Source organism: Saccopteryx bilineata, chromosome 5 (assembly GCF_036850765.1).
Source record: "Saccopteryx bilineata isolate mSacBil1 chromosome 5, mSacBil1_pri_phased_curated, whole genome shotgun sequence".
Taxonomy (NCBI): Eukaryota; Metazoa; Chordata; class Mammalia; order Chiroptera; family Emballonuridae; genus Saccopteryx; species Saccopteryx bilineata.
In genome coordinates this window covers 264,953,098-264,972,641 of record NC_089494.1, presented here as the reverse complement: position 1 = coordinate 264,972,641, position 19,544 = coordinate 264,953,098, and the positions used below count along the sequence as shown (strand labels likewise).

The window sequence follows — 19,544 nt, the reverse complement described above, 5'->3', positions numbered from 1 at the left end:
GCCCACCTCCCACCGGCCAACCCCTCCCACACCCAATAGATACTCCAACAGCCACCTCCCACTGCGTCCAGAAGCTCCGACGTGACCCCACCTCCACAGTTCAATGGGGAGCTCAGCTGTAGGGAACTTGCAGAAATGCAGGACGTGTCACACAGAATTGGTCCTGGAGCTCCAAGAAGAGGCTTTTTCCCTTTCCGAATCCAGGCCCAACAAGGGGACCCTTTGTGCCAAGCTTCCCTTTTAAAAGGACCACGGCTCTGTCCTTCCTGATGTGCAACCCGCGCCATCTCGCCGACCATGCAAGCCCGCGCCAGTGCTCCTTTGCAGAGCCCGAGGGCAGGCGGAAGGTGCCTGGGTCTCACAGCCCCGTGAGCTGCTGGTGGGTCCTGCTCCACACACACACACACCTGCCTCCTGGGCAAGTCACAGAACCATCCCACCACGGGAAAGGCTCACCGCGTGTTCCACCTGCGTTGCTTTTGGCAATGCAGCTTTGAAACACCTAGGCTGGGCCTGACCAGGCAGTGGCGCAGTGGATAGAGCATCGGACTGGGATGCCGAGGACCCAGGTTCAAGACCCCGAGGTGGCCAGTTTGAGTGTGGGCTCATCTGGTTTGAGCAAAAGCTCACCAGCTTGGACCCAAGGTCACTGGCTTGAGCAAGGGGTTACTTGGTCTGCTGAAGGCCCACGGTCAAGGCACATATGAGAAAGCAATCAATGAACAACTAAGGTGTTGCAATGCGCAATGAAAAACTGATGATTGATGCTTCTCATCTCTCCGTTCCTGTCTGTCTGTCCCTGTCTATCCCTGTCTCTGTAAAAAACAACAACAACAAAAAAAAAACCCAAAAAAACCCGCCTAGGCTGGGCTGTCTCTGGAAAGAGGCAGGAAAGAGGCCACAGGCCGCGGAGACAGCTGTGTCTCAACGATGCACGGGACCTCACCAGCGCCACAGCTGTTTGAGACTGGGAGTCCCACAGCTCACCTGCAGGTAGAACCCCACCCACAACAGCCCACCCAGCCCCATCCATGCCCACTCCCCACAAAGCTGCCTACACCCCAGATCCCGACTCACACACACAGCCTCCTTATTGCCATATGTGGTCCTCAGATATATTTTGGGTTGTTTTTAAGTCTATAAAAAGGATGTCATGCATATGTGGTATTTTGAGACCGGCTTTTGATTTGTCACATCCTGTGCACTCTGCCTGCCGAGTGACTGTTCCACAACCCAGCGCCCCTCGCATGGGGCCCCACTGCGCACTCAGCCACGCCCCGAGGATGCCCCAATTCTTCTGGGGTTTTGCTGCGGAAGAAGATGCGTGATGTTCCCTGCCCGTGGAGGCCCATGTCCCCGGGTAGCAGGTATTCCTTCCCTGTCGCTGTTGTAACAAATCGTCCCAAACTTAGTGGAGGAAAACAAAATGTATTACTTTACAGTTCTGGGGGAGAGAATTCCAGCACGGGTCTCCACAGCTAAAACGCAGGGGTCAGCAGGACTGCTCCTTCGGGGGGGGGGGGTTCTAGGGGAGATCTGTTCCCTCACTTTTTCCAGCATCTAGAATCCACCACTTCCCTTGATCCATGGCCCCTTCCTCCATCTTCGAAGCCAGCCATGGTACACTTCTCAAACTTTCTTCCACAGTCACAGCTTCCTCTGCCCGTCCTGGGCCTGCCTCCTCCATTCCTGAGGACCCTGTGGCCACACTGCCCCCACTCCAAATCCAGGGCCATCTCACTGTTTCAAGATGGGCTGATTAGCGACCTTGGCTCCACTGTGCAACCCTCATTCCACTTTGCCATGTAACCTGAGCTATTCACAGGCCCTGGGGGTCAAGCTGTAAACATCTTTGGGACCCACTTCCCTGCCTGCTGGTGGTGGCATTTCTGGGTCACACAGTTCATGCCCCACAAGCCAGGCTCAGATCTCAGGACCCACCTTCTCCAACACGGGGGGGGGGGGGGGGCCGAGGACGTCCCATGCCACCTGCTGAGTAGGGTGAGGCTGTGTCCCTTCATGGACTTGAGTTCTGTCCGGTTCCAGAGCCCCTGGGCCCAAGTTCCCCTTCACAAGGTGGTTGACTGCACAAGTAGGGAAAGTTTCCAGCTTGCACACCAGGCCTGGGTGTCTGGGTGGTGACCACAGGGGTCTGCAGTCATGGGGACAGTCACAGCTGGGTGCACTTGGCCTCAAGTGTGGCAGACTTCAAACACCATTTCACGTCAGAGGTGTCTTCCCTCTGACATCACCTGGGGTGCCAGCAGGCGGGCACTGTCCTTCGTCCTCACCCAGACCCGGCACTCAGAGCAGCGGGGGGCTCCGTCCTCACCCGGACCGGCACTCAGAGCAGCGGGGGCTCCGTCCTCACCTGGACCGGCACTCAGAGCAGCGGGGGGCTCCATCCTCACCTGGACCGGCACTCAGAGCAGCGGGGGCTCCGTCCTCACCCGGACTGGCACTCAGAGCAGCGGGGGCTCCGTCCTCACCCGGACCGGCACTCAGAGCAGCGGGGGCTCCGCCCTCACCCGGACCCGGCACTCAGAGCAGCGGGGGGCTCCGTCCTCACCCGGACCGGCACTCAGAGCAGCGGGGGGCTCCGTCCTCACCCGGACTCGGACCCGGCACTCAGAGCAGCGGGGGCTCCGTCCTCACCCGGACCCCGCACTCAGAGCAGCGGGGGCTCTGTCCTCACCCGGACCCCGCACTCAGAGCAGCGGGGGCTCCGTCCTCACCTGGACCCGGACCCGGCACTCAGAGCAGCGGGGGCTCCGTCCTCACCTGGACCCGGACCCGGCACTCAGAGCAGCGGGGGCTCCGTCCTCACCCGGACCTGGACCCGGCACTCAGAGCAGCGGGGGCTCCGTCCTCACCCGGACCCGGACCCGGCACTCAGAGCAGCGGGGGGCTCTGCTCTCACCCGGACCGGCACTCAGAGCAGCGGGGGGCTCCGTCCTCACCTGGACCCCGCACTCAGAGCAGCGGGGGGCTCTGCCCTCACCCGGACCCCGCACTCAGAGCAGCGGGGGGCTCCGTCCTCACCCGGACCGGCACTCAGAGCAGCGGGGGCTCCGTCCTCACCCGGACCCGGACCCGGCACTCAGAGCAGCGGGGGGCTCTGCTCTCACCCGGACCGGCACTCAGAGCAGCGGGGGGCTCCGTCCTCACCTGGACCCGGACCCGGCACTCAGAGCAGCGGGGGCTCCGTCCTCACCCAGACCCAGACCTGGCACTCAGAGCAGCGGGGGGCTCCGTCCTCACCCGGACCCAGACCTGGCACTCAGAGCAGCGGGGGCTCCGTCCTCACCCAGACCCCGCCCTCAGAGCAGCGGGGGGCTCCGTCCTCACCCGGACCCAGACCTGGCACTCAGAGCAGCGGGGGCTCCGCCGGTCACCGGCCAGTAGAAGAGAAGGAAATGTCTTCCACGCCAAGGGCAAGGCCAGCCATGGTGACCTCTCTGACCTTCCCATTAAAAATCCAACCTCATTCCCCTGGACAAGCATCTCCCTTCTTCCCGGGAAGCAGAATGAATGGATGTGAGATGCGGGCAGACCCCTGGTAGAGAACCTTTGGTTCAAGGGCTGAAAAAAAATCGTACCCGACGGAATAATTCACCCATCTCTGGCCAGCCTGAGGCGGGGGCCACGCTGGCGGGAAGCCAGGTCCGCACCTGCCCGCCAAGCCACCAGTTCCTTGTCCCTGAGCAAACGGGGGACGCAGCAAAGGGTCAGAAAGAGCTGCCCCTCGAGCTCCCGTTTTCTTTGGTGGAGATTTCAAAAGACTAATGAGAGAGGGATTCGGACTCAACACCTAACGCTTCATGAAACCCACCCACGCACAGCGCTGGTTTTCCAAGAGCAGGTGACACTGCAAAAGGAAGCTTTTCTTGAAACGCTTGGTCCATGGCTCCTGTCCTCTGAGGTCCCCAAGCATTGCCCCATGGACGGGGCTGGAGTTGAGTACGCCATCGTCAACCGGGGCGTAGGGAACACAGGCTCCTTCGGATTCATTCCCACCCCAGCTCTTCAGCAGCCAAAGTCACCAAGAACGCCAGGACACATCGTGCCTGTCAGTCCACCGATTGATGGACACCTGGGCTGCTTCCACCACTGCCCAGACGTGGCGAGCCCCTGAAACACCGCTGGGGGACATGCCTGAAGGGTGTGGACGGCAGGGGTGTGCCTTGACAAGCCAGGAGGAGAGTTAGGTTCATTTCCAGGGGCGGCTGGCGCACTCGAGTGACAGAAACAGGAAGGATGGAAGGGAGCAGGAAGGGAAGGCTGAGGTGAGACAGAGATGCCCATCAACCGTCCCCACGGACACTCCGGACAGCGGGTGCACGCAGGAGCGGCCTCAGGACATAGAGGGCTTGGGGCTGGCTGACTGGCTGACTGAGGGATGGCCCGCAGGGACAGCAGTCAGGTAGACGGAGAAGGGGCCCACGCCAGGGACGCACCCACTTGTGGAGGCTGAGAGAGGAGACGGAAAGGAGCAGCCAGGGAGAGAGCATGACACCGGGAGTGTGGTGTCCCCAACACCAGGCTCCAGGACCTGAGGACAAAGAGGTCTCAGTGGTCTGCTGGGGGGAGTGACCAGGGGGCGGAGACAGCACCCCCCACCCCCCACCCCTGGGGACTTCTGCTGAGGGGAGAGCCAGTGGCATCATGGTCAAAGTCAGAACTCCAGTCAAGGTGGGGGGCGGGGGTGACCTGGCTACCGATTTAGAGAAAGGAGGTCAGAGCAGTTCTCACTTCTAGGGGAATGATCTAGAAGACAGGGAGAGACTAGTATAGGACACAAGGGACAACAAACACTGAACAGGCAAAGGGGACAAGGTCCAGTGCACAGGGTAGGGTGAGGCCCAGATACAGGGGTGTAAGGTCCAGGGCACGTGGGGTGTCTAGTGTACAAGGGAAGGATGAAGTCCAGTACACAGTGAGGTGTACTGTGTAAGAGGGGGTGAGGTCCATTGCAAGGGGGCAGAAACTGCCCATAAAGATGCACCTACAGGCAGGCCCTGGCTGGTTGGCTCAGCAGTACAGCGTCAGCCTGGCCTGTGAAAGTCCTGGGTTCGATTCCCGGTCAGGGCACACAGGAGAAGCGCCCATCTTCTTCTCCACCCTTCCCCTCTCCTTTCTCTCTATCTCTCTCTTCCCCTTCCGCAGTCATGGCTCGATTGGAGTGAGTTGGCCCGGGTGCTGAGGATGGCTCCATGGCCTCCACCTCTGGTGCCAAGAGCTCAGTTGCTGAGCAACAGAGCAACGCCCCAGATGGGCAGAGCATCGCCCCCCAGTGGGCATGCCCAGTGGATCCCGGGGTCCGGGCGCATGCGGGAGTCTGTGCCTACAACCCACACCCCATGGGCTTCAGGCCTCCCCTCCCACCTGGATGTGGAGTCTCCCTGGTGTGCTCGGGTCAGTGCAGGCGGTGACTTGCTGAGACCAAGAGAACATAGCTGACAGTCCAGTGTGACTTCTGGGCTGGGGTCCAGCGCCCTTCTGGACCACTGGCACCAGCACAGAAAGAAGCCCAGAGCAGACTGCTGAAAGGGGGGTGACCACGTGGAGAGAGAGGCCCTGCCATTGCATGGGACTCCAGAAACCCAGAAATGCCAGGACTCAAAGAATCTCTCTTCAAAAGACCCCTCACCCCTTCACGGTGGGTGCAGAATCGCGTAACTACTGTGACGTCACCACCGTCTTCCCATCTTAGTCAGCTTGCCGCCATCACAGACCACCACCACCAGGGAGCTGAAATAGGACATTTATTTTCCCACGGCTCTGGAGGCCGGAGGTCCACAGTCAGAGGTCAGCAGGGCCGGTTCCTGGTGGGAGCCACCCTCCCAGTGACCGCACATGGCAGAGGGACACCGGTCCTATTGGATTAGGGCCTTACCTTAATGGCTTCATTCAACTTTCGTTACATCCTAAAGGTTGCACCTCCGAATACAAGCCCCTGGGGGGACAAGGCTCCTTCGGGTGTGGACTTAGGGAACAACACCCTCCTTAACCGTCATCCTGCTGCCGACAGGACCTTTCTAGAAGCTCCTCTTGTTGACTTTGCAAGTCTCAGCAAACCCAACACGTGGGCTTCCCCGGGGAGAGTTCGGCGACCTCACAGCTGTCCTTGGTGATGGGCCCTTCCTTTCTTATAGAAAGTTTAAACCGATCGGTAATGACAGGCAGCACGCCAGCACTGTCTGGGGTGGGAGAGACGGGAGGAGAGGCTGGGGAACCCCGAGGAGCTGGGGCAACCTTTGGGGTGATGACTGCGTTCACTGTCTTCACCATGGTGACGGTGTCCAGGGGTCTGCAGGTGTCCGACTTATCCCACTGCCCGCTTTACACAGCTCACCTTATTGTCAACCATTCGTCGATGACACTGTTTGAAAGGTTAGGTTTTCTTTTACATTTTTTATTTATTCACTTTTACAGAGCGAGAGAGAGAGACAGAGAGAGAAAGAAGGGTGGAGGAGCAGGAAGTATCAACTCCCCTATGTGTCTTGATCATGTCAGCCCGGGGTTTCAAACCGGCAATCCTCAGGGTTCCAGGTCGACACTTTATCCACTGTGCCACCACAGGTCTGGCTAAATTTTTATTTTTAGGTAATTGTAGGTTTACTGCAGTCATGAGCAGTAGAACCGAGGGTCCTTGCGCCCCCCACCCCCACCCCAGCTCTCTCAACAGTAACACCTCACAAAGCTGCACAACAACATCATAGCCAGGACGCTGACAGCGAGGCCACCGCCCAGCTTGTCCTCCCTTGCGGGGAGGGTGGCAGCAGAGTCAGGTCGTAGACCTGCACAGCCCCTGCTCTGCCTGACCGATGCATCCCTGGGGGCTCTCCCAGGGAGCCACGGAGGGGCTGCACCTCGCAGGGCCAGGACAGGCCCCCAGAAGCGGCTGGAGCCCCCACCTAGCCCATCCCTGGGGCCCAATAGTTCAGGTTGAGACACTGGGTGTAAATGGGACAGCCAGCCGGGGCAGGGATTCTGGGCCCTGGAAATCCAAGCACAAGGACAGAGTGGGGCCTTTCCACCCCTCACCACCAGCCTGAGACTCTGTCCCACAGGGGCCACCCCAGGCGGCCAGGTCCCAGGGACGGTTCGCTCGTTCCGCTTGAGTTTTCTGAGACCACGGACATAGGCGAGATTATTTCTACAGCTTATTTCTTGCCTGTTCCCTGTGCTCTCCTCCTCCTCTCCTGCTCTCACTGGACTGGTCACGTATTCTCTCTTCTCATTTTCCCTCCAGGTCCGGATGCTATTCATTCGGAACCATCACCCTAGCGTCACCCTGAGCAGATTCACACATTTCACACCAGGTCTGAAGTCAGCTGACAGCTCGGGATGAGGTTCCTTCCCGGTGGTCCCGCCCAGGGTCCCCACTCGCTTTGCTTTTGGGGGCTCCCCTGGCGTTCCCACAGCAACCACTGCCTGGACTGGCCCGCATCTCTCGGTGTCTCCCACAGTCGCCTCGACCCCCCACCCCATCCCCCTGCTCCTGACCTGGGTCCTCGGGCTGCACTGAACTTCCCAGCAGGTCTTCAAGGATCTGGGGGCGGTGGCTCTTCTGCCTCTGTCTAAAACTGTCCTTCATTTCCTCTCCTCCGGGAGGACATCCCCAAATCCCACCTGCAGTCAGCGCCCCCTCCTCCACAGGCCTGGAGCCCGCGCACAAGGGTCGGTGCCTGCAGCTTCGCCCTGATGTGCCAGCCTGTACTTAGCACCACGTGCTCCGTCAGGAGACCCGGGCTGACTGAACCTGAAGACTCTGAGAACGGCCTCTCCCTCCCGTCTCTGGGCCCAGAAGTCCCATCAGATGCACCTGGGACCTTCTCACCCGTTCCGCAGGCTCCCGCCACTGCCCCCTCCCCGAGGGCCATGTGCTGGGTGACCTTCACCCCTCAGCTGTTCAATGCATTCCGGGGGCGGGTTTCTGTTCTCAGCCTTTAAATCCAGTGACTCCCTTTCTCATCTCTGGGAGGTCCACTGGGCAGCTAGCTGTTTAAAGGGGCTGGTGCCTGGCCCTGGCCGGTTGGCTCAGCGGTAGAGTGTCAGCCTGGCGTGCAGGGGACCCGGGTTCGATTCCCGGTCAGGGCACATAGGAGAAGCGCCCATTTGCTTCTCCACCCCCCCCCTTCCTCTCTGTCTCTCTCTTCCCCTCCCGCAGCCAAGGCTCCATTGGAGCAAAGATGGCCCGGGCGCTGGGGATGGCTCTGTGGCCTCTGCCCTAGGCGCTAGAGTGGCTCTGGTCGCGGCAGAGCGACGCCCCCTGGTGGGCAGTGCCAGATGGATCCCGGTCGGGCGCATGCGGGAGTCTGTCTGACTGTCTCTCCCTGTTTCCAGCTTCAGAAAAATACAAATAAAAAAAGGGGGGGGGCTAGTGCCTCCTGTGGGCTCCAGCCAGCCCACATCCTGAATTGGTCTAAACCTCTTCTTCCCAAGGTCTGTCAGCCCTGTTGTTTGCTGACTCTTGTTCGAGGAAGTCACTTTCTCCCAGGTTTTGTAGCTTTTCACCATGACCTCCACCTTAGAGGGGTTTTATTCTGCCAGGCGCCCAGGAGACTCAGTGGCCTGTCACCGAGGACACTGCATTCCGAGTGAAGGCTCTAACGTGCCCCCACTTGAGCTCAACCCCAGACCCGGCCCGGGCCCCACGGTGCCCTCATCCATCACCCGCCTCCCGCCCAGGGCCCCCAAGGGGAGTGTTCCGTAGGATGCAGTACACCCGGTCCACCACCAGGAGGCAGAGCCGATGGCCCTCTGACAATGGGCTGGCCCTGTCCATCCAGTGAACGTGACACCGTGTGGCTCCGGACCTGGGTCTCAGAAAGTCAAGTCCCTCGAGAGACGTGGCCTGAGCATCATTTTACTCAGCTGAGAAGCCTCTCTTCCCCTGGATAATCTCAGAAAATGCTACCCTTCTCAGAAAAAATAAATAAATAGATAAATAATACTAGAATTCTGTTTCTTGAGGTGAAATTCACATAACATACCACCATTATTTATTTATTTATTTATTTATTAATTTTTAGGTGAGAGGAGGAAAGATAGTGAGGCAGACTCCCACATGAGCCCCAATCCCATCTTGGGCTGACGCTCGAATATCAAGCTATTTTTAGCACCTGGATTCTCCAGCAATCCCATCTTGGGCTGATGCTCGAATACCAAGCTATTTTTAGCACCTGAGGCAGATGCGCTTGAACCCACTGAGCTATCCTCAGCGCCCAGGGCCGATGCTTGAACTAATAGAGATACTGGCTGCAGGAGGAGAAGAGGCAGAAAAGGGGAGGGGTAGAGAAGCAGATGGTCACTTCTCCTGTGTGCCCTGACAGGGGATCAAACCTGGGACATGCATATGCCGGCTGATGCTCTATCCACTGAGCCACCAACCAGGGATGACCCATTTTAAAGTGAGCCAGTCAGCCTGACCTGTGGTGGCACAGTAGATAAAGTGTCGACCTGGGAACGCTGAGGTCGCCAGTTCAAAACCCTGGGCTTGCCTGGTCAAGGCACATATGAGAGTTGATGCTTTCTGCTCCTCTCCCTTCTCTCTCTCTCTCTCTCTCTCTCTGTGTCTCTCTCTCAAAAAACTGAATAAAGTTAAAAAAAAATATTTAAAGTGAGCCAGTCAGTGGCGTTTGGAACATTCACAGGGTTGTCCCACCCCCACCACTCTCTAGTCTCAAAACCTTTTCATTGCTCCAAAAGAAGACCCCTTCACACATTTTTTAGCTGTCCCTCCTTGTCCCCTGCCCAAGCCTCGCTCTACTCTCTGTCCCTAGACTCTCTTGTACTGGACTTTTTTTGTATGTGTGGTTTTTGGGGGTTTGTTTGGTATTTTTCAGAAGTTAGAAGCAGGGAAGGAGTCAGACAGACTCCCGCATGCATCCAACCAGATCCACCATGCATGCCCACCAGGGGGCGATGCTCTGCACATCTGGGCCATTCTAGCGCCTGAGGCAGAGGCCACAGAGCCATCCTCAGCGCCCAGGCCATCTTTGCTCCAGTGGTGCCTTGGCTGTGGAAGGAGAAGAGAGAGACAGAGAGGAAGGAGAGCGGGAAGGGTGAAGAAGAAGCAGATGGGCGCTTCTCCTGTGTGCCTGACCGGGAATCAAACCTGGGACTTCCACACACCAGGCTGACGCTCTACCACTGAGCCAACCAGCCAGGGCCGTACTGGACATTTTATGTACATAAAATCACACACCGTGTGGCCTGAGTGCATGTTTTCAGGCTCACCCATGTGTAGTAGGGTCATTCCTTGCACGGCTGCGTGATACTTCCGTGCACACAGACAGACCACGTTATCCACTCAGTCTCTTTGGATGGGCCTCTGAGCTGTTTCCACCTTCTGGTGGAATGCTGTTATGAGCATGAGTAAACATTCTTTTTTCTTTTTCCTTACTTTTTTCCATTGATTTGAGAGAGATAGACAAAGAAAGAGAGGGAAAGGGGGGAGGAGAGAGAGAGAAGAATTAACTCGCTGTTCTACTTCGTAGTTCCATTTACTTGTCCACTCACTGATCGCTTCTCATATGTGCCCTGACTGGGGATCGAACCTGGGACCTCGGTGCACTGGGTCAACACCTCATGCACCAAGCCTCCCAGCCAGGGCCTAAGTGTACGTCCCTAAATACATCTAACATTTAAGTAGTTTATGGTCCTTTAGATTATTTTATAATTATAACATCCTAAAAGAAAGAAAAAAAAAGAAAACAGTCTCAAAAACTGAAACTCCAAAGATAAAAATAACTGCCCCAAAGACACCACCCACAGTGAGTGTGCTAACCCATTTTCCCCAGAACTGGTGCACCATGGTTGGGGGGGGGCAGTTAGGGGAAAGCATGGCTTGAGGAGCCCCCCCACACACAGCAGAGCTCCATGGACCCCCAGCCATGAAGGAAGCCCCACTTGAGGTGCCCCCAGCATCCCCCAACTCACCCAGCACAAAGACAATGAGAAAAGAAAGAGCTTCAAATACTCACTGTGAGAAAGAAAAGGCCGTTCCATATTTGTTAACCAACTGCTCTACATAAATTACCATAACATGACATGCCCTATTCTGCTTCTGCTTAATCTATTCAGCTAAATCCATTCATTTTTGTTTTTCTCCTCCAACACTTGAATTGCTCATCAATATCTAAGTGTCTTTGCCATCCAACTGTGAAAAGTACAAATGCAATTGTTTCACCAAATAAGCCTCATGTAAAACACTGAGGACAGCTCCAGCCCAGCCAGCAGGAAGGACAGGGCAGGGCCAGAGCTCACTGACGCCAGGCTGCGGTGGGCAGACCGGTGGACAGATCCCACTTCAAAATCTCACCCTGCCTCCTCCTGGCTGGGAAGGCTCCAGTCAGCTCATGCAGGCCTTTGAGACCTCATTTGAAAAATAGGGTCTGGCCCTGGCTGGTTGGCTCAGTGGTAGAGAGTCAGCCTGGCGTGTGGAGGTCCTGGGTTCAATTCCCAGCCAGGGCAGAGCTCACTGACGCCAGGCTGCGGTGGGCAGACCGGTGGACAGATCCCACTTCAAAATCTCACCCTGCCTCCTCCTGGCTGGGAAGGCTCCAGTCAGCTCATGCAGGCCTTTGAGACCTCATTTGAAAAACAGGGTCCGGCCCTAGCTGGTTGGCTCAGTGGTAGAGAGTCGGCCTGGCGTGTGGAGGTCCCAGGTTCAATTCCCAGCCAGGGCACACAGGAGAAGCGCCCATCTGCTTCTCCACCCCTCCCCCTCTCCTTCCTCTCTGTCTCTCTCTTCCCCTCCCGCAGCCGAGGCTCCTGGAGCAAGGTTGACCCGGGCGCTGAGGATGGCTCTGTGGCCTCTGCCTCAGGTGCTAGAATGGCTCTGGTTGCAACAGAGAGACCCCCGGGAGGGGCAGAGCATCGCCCCCTGGTGGGCATGGCGGGTGGATCCCGGTCGGGCACACGCAAGAGTCTGTCTGGCTGCCTCCCTGCTTCTAACTTCAAAAAAATAGAACAAAAAATACAGGGTCTGTTAGGGCAGTCTAATCATTGACAAACACCCCCAAACCTCAGTGGTTTAACCAACAGAGGTCTATCCTCACGCTGCTATTACACCCGCCCCTTTCCCCTGGTGCCTCTGCCACCGATGGCCCTGGAGTCCTCTCCGGGATCCTGAGCCTCCAGCCAAGGAACGGGGGTGGGGGTGGGGATGCAGGTCACAGCCACAGGAGGACGGCTTGAGAGGGCTGGGGGCTGGGCCTGACACAGTGGTCCCACCTCTGCCCACGCTGGCTGAAATTCAGCCATGGGAATATCACTCAGAAGGCGTGAGCCCAGTGGCAGTGAGGGTACAGGACACATTGTTGTGACTACTTCAAGCTGGTAATGGGGCCCATCCGTGAGCCCGAGGGTTTGCTCCCCAAAACCGAGGTTACATGCCACCAAAAAGGGGGGGATACACCTATTAAGACATTCCACTGTCAAAATGACTTGACAGAAGTCACTGGGAACCACAATGGCCTCTGGGACTCCAGAAAACACCCATGTGTGGCTCTGTATTAAGTCCACACCTTCTTACCTGCCTGCGTGTCCCACGGGTAATGACAATGGCCATTAGTTAGTTGAGCCATTATTGACAAGGTTGGACAGAGGTGGTCTCCTCAAATTCCACACAGCAGGTCCCATCATCCCCCAGCTGACAGAGAGGGAAACTGAGGCCCGGGCTGGGGTGTGTGGGAGGATTCTCACCCAGGCCCTGGGCGGACACCCCTGCTGCTCTCTAGACAGCCATACTCTCCACCCAGACCCCAAAGCTGTGTCAGGAGGCAAACAGGACCGTAAAACACCCTTCACCCCGCAGTATCTAAGTGTTCACTATCTCAGAGCTGGAACCATGGGGCACACAGCACCCCGAGAGCTGGGGTGCATCACGCCGCTGGCTCAGATAGAAAACCGCGCTAGGCCATCAAAATCACTGATGACCATTAGGTTACTTAATGGGCTCTCAGACGTGCATTTCACACACTTAAAACCAGTGGGTCTGCTGTGCTGGGAATTCCTGCAGCTTCAGGAGAGGCACTGAGCATCTGCAGTGACCTAAGAGGCTTCCCGTTCCAGCGGGGGCAGGGTGGGGCAGGGGGCAGAACACCACCGCCTGCTGCACGCCAAGACCAGATACCATTAGGTGCAGCTTAAGACTGCCGCCTACGACTCGCCCATTTAACAGAAACCGGATCGTGCATTTCCCGTCCATACGCTGCTCTGTAAAAAGCACAGACCTGCCGAGCCGTGCGGGCGCAGCGGGCACAGACCCTGCAGCCACCTCTGATTCTCGCCCGCCCCGCAGACACTGGTGGTCCAGGGCTGGGCCAAGGCCCCCGCTCTCTCCCCCAGCCACAGACAGGAGTACAGTCCAGCCTAGGCCCTCCGAACTTCAGGGCCAGCTGGACTCCCATCTGCCCGCTGCCTGGCCATGCCCGTGCATCTAAAGGAGGCCTCTGGGCGGGGTGGTGGCCAGACCAGGCAGCAGCGGGGAGGGAGGGGCCCGGTGCCTCCTGAGTTCAGGGACAGAATACGCTGGCCCTGCCGCGCCCGCTCTGACTCAGCACTGCTTAGCATCCTTCCCAGAACTTCCCAGCCCTGCCCTGCCAGGCACCTGCGAGGAGCCGGACTTGGCCCAGGCACAGCCTGAGCAGCCAGGCTTTCCGGAACCCTGGCTTTCCAGTACCTCACCTCAGAAAGCAACCTGGTCCTCCAAGGACAGTCTCAGCTGCAGCTGGATACTTCAAGAGTTCTTCGGTTGAAAACAAACCAGTTAGCAACCTGGCTAAAAAGATACCGTTCAAATCCCAAGTCCCCAGAACAGTGCTTGTGCTTGGCACAGGGCTCTGACAGAGCTCTGGAAGGACAGCACGGCTGAGGGTGGCCATCCCCCAGCACGTAGTGGTCCCTGTCCGTCTGGACAGCATCATCGTCACCCACCTGACTGTCAGTTCTTCCACAAAGAGGGAAAATACAAAGTCATCCTGTTCCATCATTAATAGGCTCCTGGATGACTACTGAGAAGTCCTTGTGGGGCCCAGTCACTGTCCCCTTCCCCCACCCCAGAATTTCACCCCTCAGTAGAGTCACCAGGGATCAACAAGAAAGTGATAAACCAGAGAGTCACACAAGTACAGATATATTGCCTTCAAATGAAGACACCAACTCTTTTCACCTTTTAAAGTGGAAGCTGTCGTGGAAAGGCTTCTCCCTAACAAAAGCAGAGAAAGAATCTCACCAGCATCCCAAGTGCAGGACGGGCTGAGAAGCGTCCCTACACAGCCTTTTCCAGGCAACACTCAAGTCCTGATAAGACTCACAAATCTGAATGCTTTGCAGAAAGGAAAAAAGCATCGTGGTATTTTAAAAGACTGCATAAGAAGACACATGGAAATGGCAAGTGTTTGCAAATGGCGTTTTAAGATGAAATCACTATATTATATACGTCAGATTTATTTTTTTTACTCAACTTAGTTATTAATGATTCAGACAGGAAAATTAGTGTCAGATAAGAAGAGTTTAAAGCATTTCCAAACGCTTTTTAGAACTACAAGAACAATGAATGTTTTGGGTTTCAGAATATTTTCCACTCACTGCACTGTCATGAACAAGAAGTTCAGTGTTCAGTTTTAAACCAGAGCTGGGATTAAATCAAGAATGCAGTTTGAATTGTATATGTATGTATCTAAATACAAAAGTGAAAAAAAAAAATCCTAAAGCCGCACATCCTCCCACAGCTCACATTTAACACTTCAACTATTCCAGGCCCAGAATCTTCCCAGCACTGACTGGGCGCTCACTTGTGCCAAAATGTGTTAAATTAGATAGGAAGGGGAAGCATAAAACTCAATTCATAACGCCAGGCAAAAATATGAGCTTTGGCGTGAAAAATGAAAAGCTGACTGGGGTGATCTAACATAGCCCCAACCCTTCAAACAATCAAGACATTTAACTCGGAAGACAGATCTCCACGGAGGGACTGCCCAGCCTCGGACTGACCGCAGGGCACCCACAAACACCATGCAGGACACAAAGATCTTATATGCAGAAGTGCCTCGAGTCCAGGGATCAGCGACGAAAAGTCTCAGACAACATTGGCTGAGACGGAAGAAAACGCAAGGATCAGAGCAACAACTTTCTGCTTCTCCTAAAGCACCCACCCAGCTTTGGGCCCCCTCACCAGGGTTGGTTAATTCACTGACTCCCCCTGAGCGTCAGCCCCTGGAGCCCGCCTTGGAAGGGCCGCAGCTGTTGGCTGAAGAGGGAAACGTAGGGACACAGTTCTCCATTCTGGGGCATGAGCTCAAGGACAGAATCATTTTCCACCTTTCAAGACCTGCCCTGAACTGAAACAGGCAGGGCCAGGGAAATTAGCTATTGATGAAACACAGCAGTGTCCACTGTTCCTTTTCCTTCCCCTGCAAAGACAGAACACGGGCAGGTGTCCCCGGAAACGAGCCTCTTCTTGCACAGACAGCCACACCTGGACAGAGGCGGCCGGAGACCCAGGACCCCTGACAAAGCATTTTCAGAGACACCAGAACCTAACTTGACCTGTGATACATTTCCCTTGGCCCTTGCTATTTGCCATCGAAAATAATAATTGTAATAATAATAATACTGCCCACCCCCAAACGACCTTTTGCACAAGTGAACCTAAGTTTTTCCTTAACTGGTGATAAAAGTCACACAAAAACAAAGCTGCCCCACCCCCTACCCTGGTGCAGCGAGCAGTCTACATAGCAACAGCAGGCGGGACTGAAAGCCTCCTGGGCTGCGAGACCGACGCACCGGGGAAACTGAGTGAGAAGAGGGCCTGCAGAAGGCAGCCAAGGGCAGCGGGCCCCAAACCACACTCAGCGCCCGACGGAGCCCCAGGATCGCACGGAGCCGCCACCACCACCAGTCAGTAGCTGTTACATGACAGGGAGGTCAGTTCCAGGCACAAAAAGAACTAAATCCAAGGTCCCCAACGCACAGCCCCCAGGCATTCTGAGCCCCTAATCCGATGCTCACACCAGGAGGACTCTTCCCTCCAACAGCCTTGGGTCCTTGGAGTCTCGGAGCTTTTTGCCCCACGACCTCGAGTGCGGGGCTTCCAAAGGGACCTCCTGACTCTCTGCACGGGCTCACCAAGCGGGCACAGATTTAAGGAAAACGCCGCCGTGAGAGACCATCCTAAGTGAGGAACAGGAACTAGGAAGCCAGATCCAGAAAAGTGGGTTCCCTGGGTCCATCAGCGACACTTCGACCTCGAATGTCCAAGGCGTCCTTTGGTCGCCGAGCCACAACCCCGTCCCCCAACCAAGTCCTGGGCGCCCAGGGCCCTCCCGCTGCGCCAGCCCCGGTCACCGAGAGTGTGTCCAGGACCCCTGCGCCCAGCTCCGTGGCACCGCCGCCCTGGCCCGCCCTGACACAAGCACGGGCGGGCGGCGGGGACGCAGCGCCCGCAGTGCGACTGGCGCAGCTGCCGAGGCGCAGGGCGCGCCGCCCAGATCCAGACCCAGACCCAGACCCAGACCCAGACCCAGACCCCGACCCCGACCCCGACCCCGCGCGGAGGAGAGACGACGCGCCTGGAGGTGGAGGAACCGTCTCCAGCCGTGCTGCAGGAGCGCGCGGGTGGGCGCCGGGCACGGATGGGGACGCCATTGGCTGAAGTGCGGACCCGTCCGCGTTCGGGAAGGCAGGGCCCAGAGACCGTGGATGGAGATGCGCTCTACACAGGGGCCGGAGAGAGCGAACGGGATTCCTTCCAGAGCCTGAGGAAAGTGGGGAGGGGTCTGCTCCGGGGTGCGGAGGGAGGTAGGGAGGTACATTCCAAGCCCACGATAGGGGTGGGGGCAGAGGGGAAGAAGGGAGTCACCCCGGTGCAGGGAGGATGGAAATGTCCTTCCCGGACCCAGGAGTAGGGGACTGCTACGAGCTGCGGGGCGGGTCCGCGAAGTGCTAGGGGACCAGGGTGGGGAGGGAGAGGGGCCGCCCTGGCTGCCGACGAGAGTGAGAGGGAAGAGGGGTGCACCCCGGGCCGAGGGTAAGCGCGGGCGGGTACGTCGTGCACGGGGCTGGGGGCTCCCCTCCTCCTGGACACAGCCACTCGCTGCGATGGAACGGAGACCACCCCCTCGCAAGAGAGAAGACGACGGTCAGTGCCCGGCGGAGTGCAGGAGGTCTGTCCGGGAGGGCGGGACCGGACCGGACCGCTCACCTTGGGTTTGTACAGCCACTTTCGGAACCTGTGCATCATCGCCGCGCCGACCCGGCCCGCCCGGCGGCCCTCACTCGGCGGCTCTGCGCCCGGGCCCGGCTGCGGCGGGCGGTCCCGGGGCGCCGGGCGGGCAGGGGCGCCGGGAGACGCGCGGCCGGGAGATGCTCTGCGAGTGGCGCGCGGCGCTGAGCCCCGCAGACCGGGGCAGGCGGACCGGCTGACGCGGCACGGGGCGCCGGCTCCTCGCCGCTGGCCGCTCACAGACACCCTGCGCCCCCGCCAGCCCCCGCCGCGCCCGCGCTGCACATGCGCCAAGGCCCGCGAGCCCCTAATCCGCGCGCCGTGCCGCGCCGCGCCCGAGGCGCGCTCCCCGCCCCGGGGCACCCCTCCGCCTCGCGGAGCCGGAAAACTACAAGACCCGTCGGGCAGCTGGGCAGCTCCGGGGCGGGGTCCCGCGCGCGCTGCGGACGCTGGGCATGCCGGGGACGGCTGTCTTCTCGCAGCCGCACCGGTTGCTAGGCGACGGCGTCCAAACGGCACCGCCACCCGCCACTGCAGACCCTGCGAGCGCTCGTGGAATCCCCACGGAGCAGGAGGAGCCGAGCATAGGGGCACCTACTGACCGAGCTTCCCGAGCCCCCTCGCGCACGCTGGGGCGCGCGGCCCCCGTGTCGGTGGCTGGAGTCGAGAAGGAAGGTGCGGGACCGCCCGCGGACCCCGCGGCAGGTACGGAGGTGGAGAGGGGGGACCCGAATGGCACCGTCCGCACCGCCTGCAGGCCAGTTCCCGGAGCCCTTGCTTCCCGCCTTCTTGCTTTCCCTTACCGCCTTTTTTGTTTGTTTTTGGTTTCCCCAGCTCCTTGACTGACGTGAACTTGTGCCTTTTTTTAAAAAAAGCATTGTTTTATGTATTTATTTTTTTTGGAGGGGCCATTCACGTTGTCACAGAATGGATCATTATAAAGTATCCAGTCCAGTGGCATTGAGTGTGTTCTCAGTCCTATGACTACTACTTCTCTCTAGCTTCGATCCTTTTTTCTTCATCACCTTAGAAAAACACCCGTCATTCAGTAATCACCGTCCCTTTCTCTCATCCCCTGATGTGCTTTTTTGAGTCATTTACTAAGCGAATAGTACTTGAAAACATTATGCTAAAAACAAAAAGCAAGTTCAAAAGGTCACATATTCAATGAATAAGTTCTTGTATGTTAGATCCAGAAAGAGCAAATCCATAGAGACAAAAATGTGCCTTTGTTTTTTTGTTTGATGTTTGTTTTTACAGGGACAGAGAGAGTCAGAGACAGGGATAGACAGGGACAGACAGACAGGAATGGAGAGAGATGAGAAGCATCAATCATCAGTTTTTTGTTGCGACACCTTAGTTGTTCATTGATTGCTTTCTCATATGTGCCTTGACCACAGGCCTTCAGCAGATCTAGTAACCCCTTGCTCGAGCCAGCGACCTTGGGTCCAACCAAGCTGGTGAGCTTTTTGCTCAAGCCAGATGAGCCGGCACTCAAGCTGTCAACCTCGGGGTCTCGAACCTGGGTCCTTCCGTGTCCCAGTCCGACCCTCTATCTACTGCGCCACCACCTGGTGAGGCTGTTTTTTTTTTGTTTTTTTTTGTTTTGTTTTTTAATCTTTACAGTAAATGGTACTTTAAAAAAAAAAGAAAGATATTCCTCCATATTCACTACTTCCCCCAATGGCGTCCTAGTTTGGATCCATAAGAACAGTCAACAAAATCTGAGAACCTGTATGTGCCAAGCAGAAAGCTGAAAAGGACTGTGTGATCTCACTTTAAACTCCCCTCCCTTGTCAGCCGGAGAAACTGAGGCCCAAAGAGGTTGCCGAGCTCTGGCTCTGGGAGGGCGTCCAGAGCAAGGTCAGGCCTGCCCTCCCCCACAGCCTGGAGCTTTCCCCACCCCCACCAGCACCACTGCTCTGGCTGCTCTGAAACGTGCAGATTTAGGGTGCAGGATATGGAAGTAACACCTCCCCTGATAGAGAGAGAATGTGCTCTCTGCTTCTCGGGTTAACACTGGCCCCGGGTCCAGGAACTCAGAGGATACTGGACTCCCTGACCCTCTATTCCATTCACCTCAGTGTGAGTCTGGGCAGGGCCAGCTTCTGAGCTTTGCCTGTGTGCTGGTGGTCATCCGTCTTCTTTTGAGTACTGTACCTGCTTGACCTTCCCCACTCACCTCCAGCATACCCCCCCAGTCAGTCACTGCTCCCCTAAAGTGCACGACCCTCCGACCCTGCAGAGGGGCCAGTCCCTTCCAGCTTCTCTTCTCTCTTGAACCTACCTCTCCAATCCAATCCGATTG

The 19,544-nt window shown here is 57.3% G+C and overlaps 2 protein-coding genes across 4 annotated transcripts in view; one reads left to right on the top strand and one right to left on the bottom strand.

Moving 5' to 3' along the window:
- ZFYVE28 (zinc finger FYVE-type containing 28) overlaps positions 1-17,599 on the bottom strand; it is a 77,727-nt gene extending 60,128 nt beyond the window's left edge. For all 3 annotated transcript variants that reach the window (XM_066280856.1, XM_066280858.1, XM_066280857.1), the window contains exon 1: positions 17,216-17,599. In XM_066280856.1, coding sequence (XP_066136953.1) covers positions 17,216-17,254 — 39 coding nt within the window. In that variant the 5' untranslated portion in view covers positions 17,255-17,599. The remainder of the gene's footprint in view (positions 1-17,215) is intronic.
- A 149-nt stretch (positions 17,600-17,748) lies between these two features.
- CFAP99 (cilia and flagella associated protein 99) overlaps positions 17,749-19,544 on the top strand; it is a 41,515-nt gene continuing 39,719 nt past the window's right edge. Inside the window, exon 1 of the mRNA XM_066233004.1 lies at positions 17,749-17,941. The gene's annotated coding sequence lies outside the window, so the exon portion shown is untranslated. The remainder of the gene's footprint in view (positions 17,942-19,544) is intronic.